The sequence below is a fragment of the Hippopotamus amphibius genome, chromosome 12, assembly GCF_030028045.1.
Source record: "Hippopotamus amphibius kiboko isolate mHipAmp2 chromosome 12, mHipAmp2.hap2, whole genome shotgun sequence".
NCBI classification, from domain to species: domain Eukaryota; kingdom Metazoa; phylum Chordata; class Mammalia; order Artiodactyla; family Hippopotamidae; genus Hippopotamus; species Hippopotamus amphibius.
In genome coordinates, this window is record NC_080197.1 from 33500648 (window position 1) to 33512347 (window position 11700).

General features: G+C 51.7%; 1 protein-coding gene across 1 annotated transcript; it reads left to right on the top strand.

Moving 5' to 3' along the window:
* Positions 1-3077: 3077 nt before the first annotated feature.
* BANF2 (BANF family member 2) lies at positions 3078-11333 on the top strand. Its single transcript, XM_057703873.1, has 2 exons — positions 3078-3203; positions 11187-11333. The coding sequence occupies exons 1-2, from the start codon at positions 3078-3080 to the stop codon at positions 11331-11333; spliced, it is 273 nt and encodes a 90-aa protein (XP_057559856.1).
* Positions 11334-11700: the final 367 nt, after the last annotated feature.

Here is an 11700-nt window from a genome sequence, read left to right on the forward strand (position 1 = left end):
GGGCCTCACAACCTGCTGGGGGGTACGTGGAGGGTGCTGGGTTGCTCTCCTAACCTCTCCCTGGAAGGTGGTCACTACCCAGGTAGGCGCCCCCAGGAACACGGCCACTACCCCGATTGTGTGCCCCGCCCCTGCCCCTGCAGCCTGTGTGCTTTGCAGGTCACTAACCTGCTTTCTGAACCGGAGGGAAGACACCTGTGTCTGGCCGTCGTCAGTGTCTTCGGCCTGGCGTATGATGACTGGAACTGGAGGAGGCAGGAAGTCACAGCTTCTGGGGGAAAACCTGCTTTCCGTTGGGGAGGGGGCGTGGCTTGCAGGCCCTGCTGCAGTCAGATTATTTCCACAAAGGAGTCGAGCTGAGGACTGAGCCCACGGAGAAAGGGAGGCAGAGTCGAGAGCGTCGCAGGGAAGTCAGGCTGGAGCCTTGGTCGGGCTGCGTGTGACCCTCCTCGGGACTTGGTTGCACCTGCTAGTGAACCTCCGCAAGTGCACACCCCTGGGGACTGGGCTTTCTGTTGCTCACATTATAAACTAAGTAGCAAACCTCCAGTGGGGACTGGCTGAGAGGAGACATCCATGCAGAGAGCAGTGAGGGTGTCTTTACTCAAATGAGGAGGATGGTGACCCTCGTGTAGCGAAACGGCTAGTTCTGGTGGCCCCGCTTCACCCTGGGACACAGGCCTGATCTGTATGGAGACACGACATCTGGAGATCTGATGGGATATTCAGGACACTGGCTACCTCTGCATCCTCATTAAGACCCTAGGAGAGGGCCTTCTCTGGTGGTGCAGTGGTTAAGAATCTGCCTGCCAATGCAGGGGACACAGGTTCTATCCCTGGTCCAAGAAGATCCCCCATACCGCGGAGCAACTAAGCCCACCTGCCACAACTACTGAGCCTGCGCTCTAGAGCCTGCAAGCCACAACTATTGAGCTAGCGTGCCACAACTACTGAAGCCCGCATACCTAGAGCTCAGGCTCTGCAACAAGAGAAGCCACCGCAGTGAGTAGCCCACGCACCACAACGAAGTGCAACTAGAGAAAGCCTGTGCACAACATAGCCAATAAATAAATAAATAAATAAATCTATAATAAAAAAAAAAAGACCCTAGGAGACTCACATCCAGGGAGAAGGTGGCCCACTGGAGGGTAGAGAGGGGTGAAAATACAGCTTTGCTGAGAGAGGGCCTTTCTGCCTATGGCCTGAGCAAGTCCTGCTGGGTTGGAAAAGCTGACTTTTCTGGCTGAAGTTAGAACACAGGCAACAAGTCAGGTGACTTAGCAAGAGAAAGGACTGGGGCCCCAGAAAAGCACTGCCCCAGTTCCCAGATGTCTCCCGAGCATCTTGTCTAGGATGTCATGCTTAATAAAGGGGACAACTGTCTTATGCGAAGATGCAGCTGGGATGCACTGGGGCAAGGGGCAAGTCTGGGGTGCCTCCCCACCTCAGAGATGTAGTTAGATGCCCGCAGTCTGAGGAGCAGGGCACAGGCAGGGCACAGATCATGGATACAGACCTGTGAAGATCTCTACCTCAACCACCAGTCCATGGACTCGAACAGAAGAAACCCAGTAAATTCTTAAGGGGGCTGAGATGCCAAAGAAAGTGGCCAGCTAGTTGCCTGAGACTGCGCATCCCTCAGGACAATCCCTGAGCTTGTGTCCCCAAGAAGCGGGGTGCTACAACAGTGGCTGTCCTTGGAAGGCATCAACCCCAAGCCCCTCAGATATTAACAAGACAGTGGACAGGGACACCAACCCAAACCCAGAACTGGGGACCACTGTCTCATCTGCTGGAGAAGCTGGCTTTACCAGCAGGGCAAGGAAACCTCAGTATTTCCTCAACGTTGTAGGTGCCACCGACCAATGGCAACTGAGTGTGTTTCCCATCCTCTCCTGCTCCAAGTGGAGAATTCCCCTTCTGGAAATTCTGATGGCAGATACCCTGGTTTTTTCCCCAACATTGCTGGCTGGGTTAATGATGATGAACTTCAGAATTTAGTTCCTAGGTTACCATCCTGTGAGTAGCTACTTCCAGACATGATGGGGAGTGTGACACCTCTCCCAGAAAATATGAACTTGAGTCTGAATCCAGTAACTGGATGAATCACAGGGCTCCACCCTTTTGGGGAGGGGTGAGTCTATTTCAGCCAAGCTTGGGTATTTCTCATGGTTACGTAAGGGAAAGAGAGTGTACTGATGTTAGTTCATCAAAGGGGTGGACTGTAGTGGGACATTAAGGTTACCACCTTCACACCCACCTGCCCTCCTCTGGATAATAGTCCTGATTTTGTGCAGGTAACTGTACTTGAACTCACAGTTCACATGGCTTAAAGGAAGCTGACTCCACTCCCAGGTCCAGGACTGGGCGTATGGCTAGATGAGGCTGTGCTCCAAACTCCTCAGAAACATGTTCTCTCTTTTGAAACTTCTTCTTTTGGGGTCAAGATGTTGCCAGCAGGGTGGGGAGGGGGTGATATGAGTGAAGGTGCAGCTGTTTCACCACCATGAGGGGAACCAACCCCAACCGAAACCAACACAGAGAGGAAAAGTTGAAAGAAATCAGAGAAAAGGATCTATGATCCTGATGGTACCAGACCCACCCTCACTCTTGGGCTTCTGACTTACATAATGTCTTCTTTAACACTGGAGCCAGAGTCTTCTGTTTCTTGCAACCAAACAATGAGCTGTTACACAGTGTGATAAAGGCGAAAATAAAAATATGAAAAAAGATGTTGGAGAAGGTAGGTTCGTTAGCTAAGAGAAGCAGGCTGTTTAAATCTTTAGGCACTTAGGGTGGGAATTTGGCAAGGAATGCATCTGAGCTCTTAGCATCAAGCACATCCTTTTCAAGGAGATTTATTGGGCTCATCTGAGACCATCACTAATGTCCTCACCTAATCCACACAGGTGGGGATGGGTATGTAAAGTCTTCAGAGCAGGGCCGTGTCCCCAGTAAACGTTGGGCTGTGGGAGGACCCCCGCCATCTGTGGGCCGGCCCCAGCCCCCCGCCCCCAGAAGGCCGAGGGGCTTCCGCAGCCTCCTAACCCTCTCCCTCCCCACTGCTGTTGCAGAGCATGGAGCACATGTCTCTCCGGCTGAGAACCTTCCTCTCTGAACCCATCGGAGAAAAGGATGTTGCCTGGGTGGACGGGATCAGCCGTGAGCTTGCAATCAATCTGGTCACAAAAGGTTTCAACAAGGTAATTCCCCTTCCTTGTTTCTCCAACTTCTCTCCCAACCTGTCTTCCCTAATCCTGCCAGACGGCAGCCGCTGCCACGTGTCCCTGCCAGTGGCCGAAAGAGAGCAAAGCTGCCACTTGGCTGGGTGCCACATGCTTCGGCCCTACTGACCCTGCATGCTTGGGCAGCTGCCAGGGTCCACAGATGATGGGCAAATCGAATCACTGTGGCTCAGAATGTGCACGATTCACTTGGTATTCAAACACCCAGGGGTGAACAGCAGTAAGCCGGCTGCCGAGTCTGGTGCCGAGCTGTCAGGATGGACGGTTTGGGTGCTCTTCCCACCCCCGTGAAGAGACTTGGGGGTATCTTGTCCTATCAGGCAATAGCAGGTGGAGTAATAGCAGCCTGGTGTCTACACCAGAGTACGAGGAAGTGAGTTGCTTTAAGATGTCACTGGCAGTCCAAGAACGGCCTCAAGGATGGCCAACGGAATTGGAAAGTTCTCTTCTATGCAACTGTTTCTATGGTGCTGTTATAAAGCCGCATGAACCTTAGGAGAGGATGGGAGACGTTTCCAGAGAGAACCCAGGGAAAGTGAGCTGGTGGGAATTCACAGGAACATCGCATGCTCAGCGAGAGAGGCGCCACCAGCAGAGCTACTGCTGTTCGTCCCCTTCAGCTTTAAAGTCACTCTGCACCCCTGGGAGGGAAGAGGCTGCAGAGACACCCAGGGAGGCTGGGAACGGCTACGTGCTTGGCTGATGGTCAGGTTGGTTTGCATCTGCCCAGCGCACAGCTCTGTCCAGGGGGCAGCTGGGCGACTGGCCTGTGGTTTTCTGACGGACACACTGTCCTGCGCCACCTGTTAAACATTCTGAATATCACCCGAATCCACCACAATTTAACACCCAATATTTGGGATTGTCAGGAAGATGGTGAGGCAGATTTGCTTCTTTCCTCCCAGATAGAGCAGAGAGGACCACACCCAAGCAGGTAGCAAAGCAGGCACGTCTGAGGAGGGAAGACGTTTTAAATTAAAAATTATATTTTAGAAGAAGTGATTGTCCCTTTTACTTTCCTATTGTGGTGTAACATGTCCACACTGATGTGACAGGTTTGGCTCAGTGAGTTTTTACACAGATGCACATGCAGAGACTCACCACCTGTGTCTGGTGATCAGCCTCCTCTACAATTCCAGATGGTTCTCCTGTGTCTCTTAGACCTGGTCAGCGCCGCCCCCCACTCCCAGAAGTCACCACTGTGCTGGCTTCTACCACCATTGGTTTAATGTCTCCACAGGTGTAAGGTTTTGTTGTCGTTCAGCCACGCTCATCATTCAAAAAGTATTTTAATTTACATACGATAAATTTCACCTTTTTTAGTACCCAGTTCTGCAAGTTTTGACAGGTGCAAGCGGTCATGTAGCCACTACTTTACAATCAAGACCTGGAAAAATCCCGTCGTGCCAAATGTTCTCCTCACCCTTCATGTTTCCCACCCTCAGCCCCTGGCAACTACTGATTTGTTTCTGTCCCTATAGTTTTGCCTTTTCCAACTTGTTTCAAGTGACTATAGGTAGAATGACAGGCATATTAAAGAAAAAGGGATGACTGCATAATGGAAAATTTTCAGGCAGCTGACAACTTCCTGCACAGAGTCAGGGCGACAGGGAAGAAGGATCTGGCCAGGTCCCTGGAGATCTGCTCCTCTGTGCTCCCGGCCTCCTGGCTAGCTGTCACCAGCACTCCACTTCTAGGCCCTACTCTTTTCCAGGGCCAACGATTCCAGGCACTGATGTCGGGGGTTCACCTTCCTCCTTAGCTTTGAGCCCCTCATCCACCTGTGAATGAGGTGAGAGGTCACAGTCTCCACTTTACAAACCAGGAGACAGAGGCTCTGGGGGGAGGGGGGAAGTGCCTTGATCAAGGTCCTGAGTGGGGACAAGAACAGCCATGGATTATATGGTCACAAACCACCCGAGAAGATCAGGGCCACGAGGCCACCCTGCCAGGGCGGGGGCTTAGTCTTGGAGCCTGGCTGGGCTGTAAGAGGATCCAGGAGGAGACCCCAATGCTGTACCTATAAGATGAGCAGGTGCTTCTTGGGGAGGCCGGGTCCATGGGCAGGGCCAGCAGAGCGTCCTGGGCTGGCAGATCCTGGCAGGACAGCCAGCTCAGATGTAGCAACAAAAACACAGGCCCCTGCAGTGCTTTCCATGGGCTTTATTTTTTAGGTTCACAGCAAAATTGAGCAGAAAGTACCAAGAGGTTCCCTATACCCCTGCCCCCCGACAGCCTCCCTATTATCAGCGTCCCTGCCGGGGCAGTAGGTTTGTTACGGGAGAACGAACACTGACACGTTATCTCCCAGGCCTAGAGTTGACCTCAGGGCTCATGCTTGCTGTAGCACATTCTGTGGGTTCGGACAAACGTGTGATGACGGGTATCCACCATGGTGACGGCCTACAGAGTCGCTTCTCTGCTCCACAGTGACAGCCCCCTCCCCAGGCTGTGAGCAGAGACCGCCTCAGGCTCCACCCTGGCTCGTGGCAGTATCCTTGGCCGCCACGTGTGCTGTAGGTGCTGGCCTTTCCGAGGACCTGCTGGGATGCAGCCGTGTGAGGCTGCCCTCAGCCCTGCCTGCCTGGGCCCCTCACTCGCAGCTCCCAAGACACCAGATGCTGGAGCCCAGGGAGGGGAGGCACCACCCCACCCTGGGAGCCCAGGGTGCATTTGGGGGTGTTGACCATCCCTCTAGGGTTGTGGTCCTGAATGAGGGCAGGTGTGGAGGCACCTTCTCAAGCTCCCACCAGCCTTAAATCGAGTCATTTCTCCTCGATTCCTGCCCTACACAAGTCAAACTTTCATTTCTTCTACAGAGACACGGGGTGCTTGGCGGAGTTGGCCTGTATTCCTCTGCACTTTCCCCGAGCTTTGTCTGTTTTGAACAGTTCTCTGGCTCAGTTTCAGTCCCAACTTTCAAACCTATGGATTCACCCAAGTCTCAAAAGTTGAGAATGCGGCAGTGTTCTCTCTGGGCTGGGTTACTTCGTGCCTGCCCTTTCCTGGGCCAACAGCTTCGGCCTAATGAGCTAGACCTCAGCTGTCCAGCACAGTGGCCACTGGCCACTTGTACTGTTTGAGCACCGTCTGAATCGCAATGCGCTGTAAACGTAAAATACACACATGGTTACGTTAAAGACTCAGTACCAAACAAAAAAAAAATAGAAAGCATCTCATCAATAATTTTTTTGTTGATTACATGTTGAAATGATGATATTTTAGAAATGTGGGAGAAAATAAAACATTACTGAATTCATTTCACCTCTTTCTTTCCCCCTTTTGCTGTGGCTTCTAGAAAATCTAAAATTACACATATACTGGCTCACGTTAGATTTTCACTGGATAGCTCTGATCTAGATTTAACGGCCGAAGGGCTGCAAAGGTGAAAGGAATGACCAAAAAAGGGAAAATATATCTACCCTGGTCTAGCCTTATATTCTTCTGTCCCCCTAACCCCCACCCCCTCGCTAGATCAGACTGTTGATGAACCACAAGCACATGGAGACCACCCTCCCGTGGACCTGAGACCCCTCTCAAAATGGACTTTTGTCCCCTTCATGGGCCCACTCATGGCCCACCCCCTCGGGGAAGCCCTTCTTCCACCCACTCACCCCAGCCAGACAGGCTGCATTTTCTAAACACTGAGTATCCAGTGGACCCCTTGCTGTCACATCCAAACTGTTATTTTTTATAGGCGTCTTGTTAGAGACACAGCTCCATTTGGTGTCCTTCCATACCTTCTCTGAAGAAAGGAGTGTTCTGGTTTTTTTGTACTCCTCCTCTCCCCATGAAAACCCCACCCGGGGGGTTCAGTACATTCAGAGCCATGGGCAGTGCCCTGTGGGGTTATTCCAACAGCGTGGAAGTAAGTTTCACATCCCATAGAATCTGGTTTGGCTCAGCGCTCTTCGAAGACCCTATAAAGTCATATCCATGAGCCTAAATCTTCCTTCTGATGGATACTGGGAAGATGAGGCAGCAGCAAGTGTTCTGGGTGCCCCCCTGCTCCCAGAGCCTCTCCCAGCTCATAGAACCAGCTCCTCATGTGTGTTCCATGTCAGGCACTGATCTGAGTGCATTGCATGTATTTCCTTCATTTAATCGCCAAAAATTCCCATCGAGTATACTATTTCATCTCTCTTTTACCAACAAGGAAACAGGCACAAAGCAGTCAAGGGCATCACTCAAAGTCATTCGAGGTGAGAGAGACGGAATTTGAACCTGGGCAGACAGGCTCTGGGGTGCGTGGTAGGGCCCGGGACGCCCCCGCCCGGCCCGGTGCCGGGGCCCGACAAGGAGTCAGTCACAGAAGCTTGTGTGGGTTGCCAGGCAAAATACAGCACGCACAGTTAAATTTGAGTTTCAGCTCAACAATGTTTTAGTGTAAGTGTGACCTAGGGAGACGGGCAGGAGAAAGAGGGCTCAGTGGACTGAGCATTCACGCCTCAGACGAGGGGTTTTAAACCGGAAAGACTGAGAGAGACTGGATGTGTGAGGTTGCCGTTGGCTCTCAGGGACCCTGAAGGCTGAAGAGCAAACGTCCAGTGAGAGAAAGAGAGAAAGCTGTTCATCACACAACAACGCCTGGTGATGCTGTAAAGCGCTGGCGGGAGGGGAACTGGCAGGGGATAAGCTGGACAGTGAGGGCCGAGACTACACGTCTCTGTTTGGAAAGCCCAGGGGTCATAGTGGAGATGGAAATTTTTTTTTTTTGACTGCTCCTCACAGCATGTGGGATCTTGGTTCCCTGACCAGGGATCGAACCTGTGCCCCCGGCCGTGGAAAAGCGGAGTCCTAACCAGGGACCACCAAGGAAGTCCCTGAGATTTTTCATGAACGTGGACCAGGATCGAATCTGCGGGCCCGGTGTGGGATGAAGGTGGGTGGCCCCTTGTTCAGATTCACCAGGAATTTCAAGATGGCAGCAGCTCAGCCCGAAACCAAGTGGGGCTCTGACACTGGGCCTGTGTGGTGGCATGGGTCACTCACCGGGGACCGCAGACGCAAATATTGCTACTATTCAGCAAGGAACAGGCGTGGTCAACAGGAGGCTGCTTACGGTTGGGACGTGGAGCTGAGGGGAAGTCTTCCCTCCACCCGCCATCCTGCCACATGGACAAAGCCTGCCTCGGGAAGGGGCGAACATCCCTGTCCAGGGTGGCGGGAGGCAGGGACTGTCTATCAGGGTATCTGTGTCACTCTCCCTGCAGCCAGGTTTTTGTGAGCTTTGGCCCAAGGAGGCAGAGGGCGGCTTCTCTTCCCCCTGGTTAGGTGCTCACTCTCTGGAGCTGCAGAGAAACCCAGGGGGCTTCCTTCCAGCAGGGCCGTGACGGGAGCCCACGCCTCCAGCTTCCCTGAGAGCAGGGAGAAGCCGGCTGACTCCCGGAGAGACAGGGCAGAAGGGAGCGTCAAGCGGCCACTTGGCTCCAGAGGCCGCAGACCAGGCCCTCCCGCCCGCAGCTTTCCTGGAAAGTTCGCCTCTGGTGCTGCGAGCTGCGCGGTCCCTGGCATCCTGGCTGCTGGGCTTGGAGGGACGTGGAGGCTCTGGTTACCGGAGCAGCTGATGCCCTGCCTGGATGACAAAGGTGCAGGCCAGGCCGAGGACGGGGTGGGGGGGCGTGCTGGGAAGGGGCTGAGGAGAACAGGAGTCTTAACCTGCGGGGTTCTCAGGGACCCATCTGGAGAACGGACAGGGCACACGTCCGGATCCGACGCAGGACCTTGCCAGGGGTCTGAGCCCACTGATGATGCTCCAAAGTGTCACTTACTGTTAATCACCATCAACGTTCTCTCTCCGGGGACGAAGCTCTGTGTTTCCTGATCCTGCACCTCCCATACCTACTGCATCAACAGTCTCAATCAACATTCAATAACTATTCATTTTTTAAAATGTTGAATTAAAAAAACATCTCGATAAAATGACCCCTGAAAAGATGAGGATGCTGACGAAGTAGAATGAGATCATTCTAAGCAATTACACTGCTTCCTAAAAAAGATGATTTAAAGTAGCAGTTTACAATGACCATGAAATCCTAGCTCTTGTCTCTTTTCAACAACTGGATCTGGACTAAACATTTTTAAAAAACCCAAAAACCCAAACTCCAACGCTTGGGTATATTTTACAACTGGAATTCAGCTTTTATTTAATTTGTCTTTTTAAAAATATGTTCCTTTTGGTTAAGAGAAAGTTTGCTTGGTTTTGGGTAAGTGAAGTACACAGACGCCAGTGGGTTTTCCTGGAGGGGGCCCAGGACTCAAGCTCTGGACACTGATTTCCATTCATTCAAGGTTGGGGAGCCAGGCACTGAACATGGCCTCACATCTCTGGCCTTCCCCATTCAGTGGCCCGGCCAGTCTGTGGTCTCAGATGTCTCTTTCTCCATGTGACCCCTGCCCCTCGTGAGTAACAGTGATAAAACAGCACAAAAGGAATGAAAAGCTGTGGCACCAGGACTCAGAAAACCAGAGAACACTCGAGGGGCACTTGATCATTACGTGTGTGTTTTTTTCCCCTTCAGATCTTTGTTGGAGTATAATTGCTTTACACTGTTGTGCCAGTTTCCCCTGTACAACCAAGTGAATCAGCTGTATTTATACATATATCCCCATATCCCCTCCCTCTTGAGCCTCCCTCCCACCCTCCCTATCCCACCCCTCCAGGTCATCACCAATCATTGAGTTGATCTCCCTGTGTTATGCAGCAGCTTCCCACTAGCCATCTATGTTACATTTGGTAGTGTATATATGTCAGTGCTACTCTCTCACTTCGTCCCATCTTCCCCTTCCCTGTCTGTGTCCTCAAGTCCCTTCTCTATGTCTGTCTTTATTCTTGTCCTGCCACTAGGTTCATCAGTACCATTTTTTTTAGATTCCATATATATGTGTTAGCGTATGGTATTTGTTTTTCTCTTTCTGACTTACTTCACTCTGTATGACAGACTGTTTTTCATCCACAGAGACTCTTCGGAAGGGGAAGAGGGGCAAGGTTCAGCATGCTTGGTACCTTGTCTGCTCCTCCCACAGGGCTACGTCTTCCAGCTCAAAAACGGAATTTGCATTTCTCCACTGGTCTCACACTGACTTCATTTAATCTGATTTGCGGGGTGGGGTGGGGCTGATGACGTGCTTTCAGAGGATGCAGAAACTGAAACCCAGGTTCTGCAGGTTCTCACTTCAGGTTAAGTGAGTTGCCTGGGGTCACACAGCGGGTTTGCAAAAACAAATTGATGCTAAGGTTCCCGTCACCTGCCAGTCCCAGGTGCAACGGTTCTCAATTGAGGGAGATTCTGTCCCCTGGGGGACGCCTGGCCATGTCTGGAGATGGGCGTGATTGTCACAATTCAAGGTGTGGGGTGCACTGCTGGCATCTATTGGGTACAACCCAGGGATGCTGGTAAACGTCCCAGAAGGCACCCAAACACAGAATTATCCCAAAGGCAACAGTGCCAAGGGTTCGAGACCCTTAGCTTGACCCACTGAGAAAGCGGTGGGGTGGGGAGCACCTCTAACTCCTGTGTGTGTTTCAAAGAAAGAAATACTAGATCCGAGGCCTGAAGGGAGCATCAGAGGTACACGAGGCTTTTGCTACTCAAAACGTTGTTCCTGGACCAGCATTAGAAATGCAGAGTCTCAAGCCTCACCCGAATTACTGAATCAGCGTCTGCCTTTAATAGGATGCCAAGTGATTCGTGTGCTCATTAAAGTTGAGAAGGTCAAGTTCAGGTTCCTCCCAGGCTGGAAGAGCCCCAAAGCCACCTGGAGAGATGGACATTTAACTTGACCTCACATGTCACCCAGGGCCCGTCTTTGAATCCCCTTTGCCCAGGTCAGGGTTTCTGGGATGGCCATTCTCCCTTGAATCTGACCTGTGCCCCCTCCTTTGATTTGCCGGGGGAGGAAGAGCACAGCTGACTACGTTTCCCGTGTTCCTCTCTGCAGGCCTACATCCTGTTGGGACAGTTCCTTTTGATGCACAAGAACGAAGCTGAGTTCCAGAAATGGCTCATTTGCTGCTTTGGTGCCACCGAGCGTGAGGCCCAGGAGAGCTCAAACTGCCTGAAAAAGTGGTGCTCCTGCTTCTTGTAGACCCACCCCCTGTGCCGCAGCCAGCAAATGATGCCTCTGCACTGACTCTGGGCTCTGAGTCCTTATTTTTCTTTCCTACTTTACTGACACACGTTCGTTATAAGAAGCAATTCGAGAATACAAAGAAGGACAAACACAAGAAAAGTGGCCCCCAGATTCCACCACCCAGAAACAGTGATCATTCACCTTTACACCAATATCACGCCAACTGTCTCTTAGCATAAATTTATCTAAAGGAATGGATAATTTTATTGGAAAACAGGAATTAAATTTTAAGTCCATGTCATGGTAATCTATTGCTGGAGAACAGATGAACCCAAAACATAGCCGCTTAACAGGAGCAATCATTTTGTCTCACTCAGTTTCT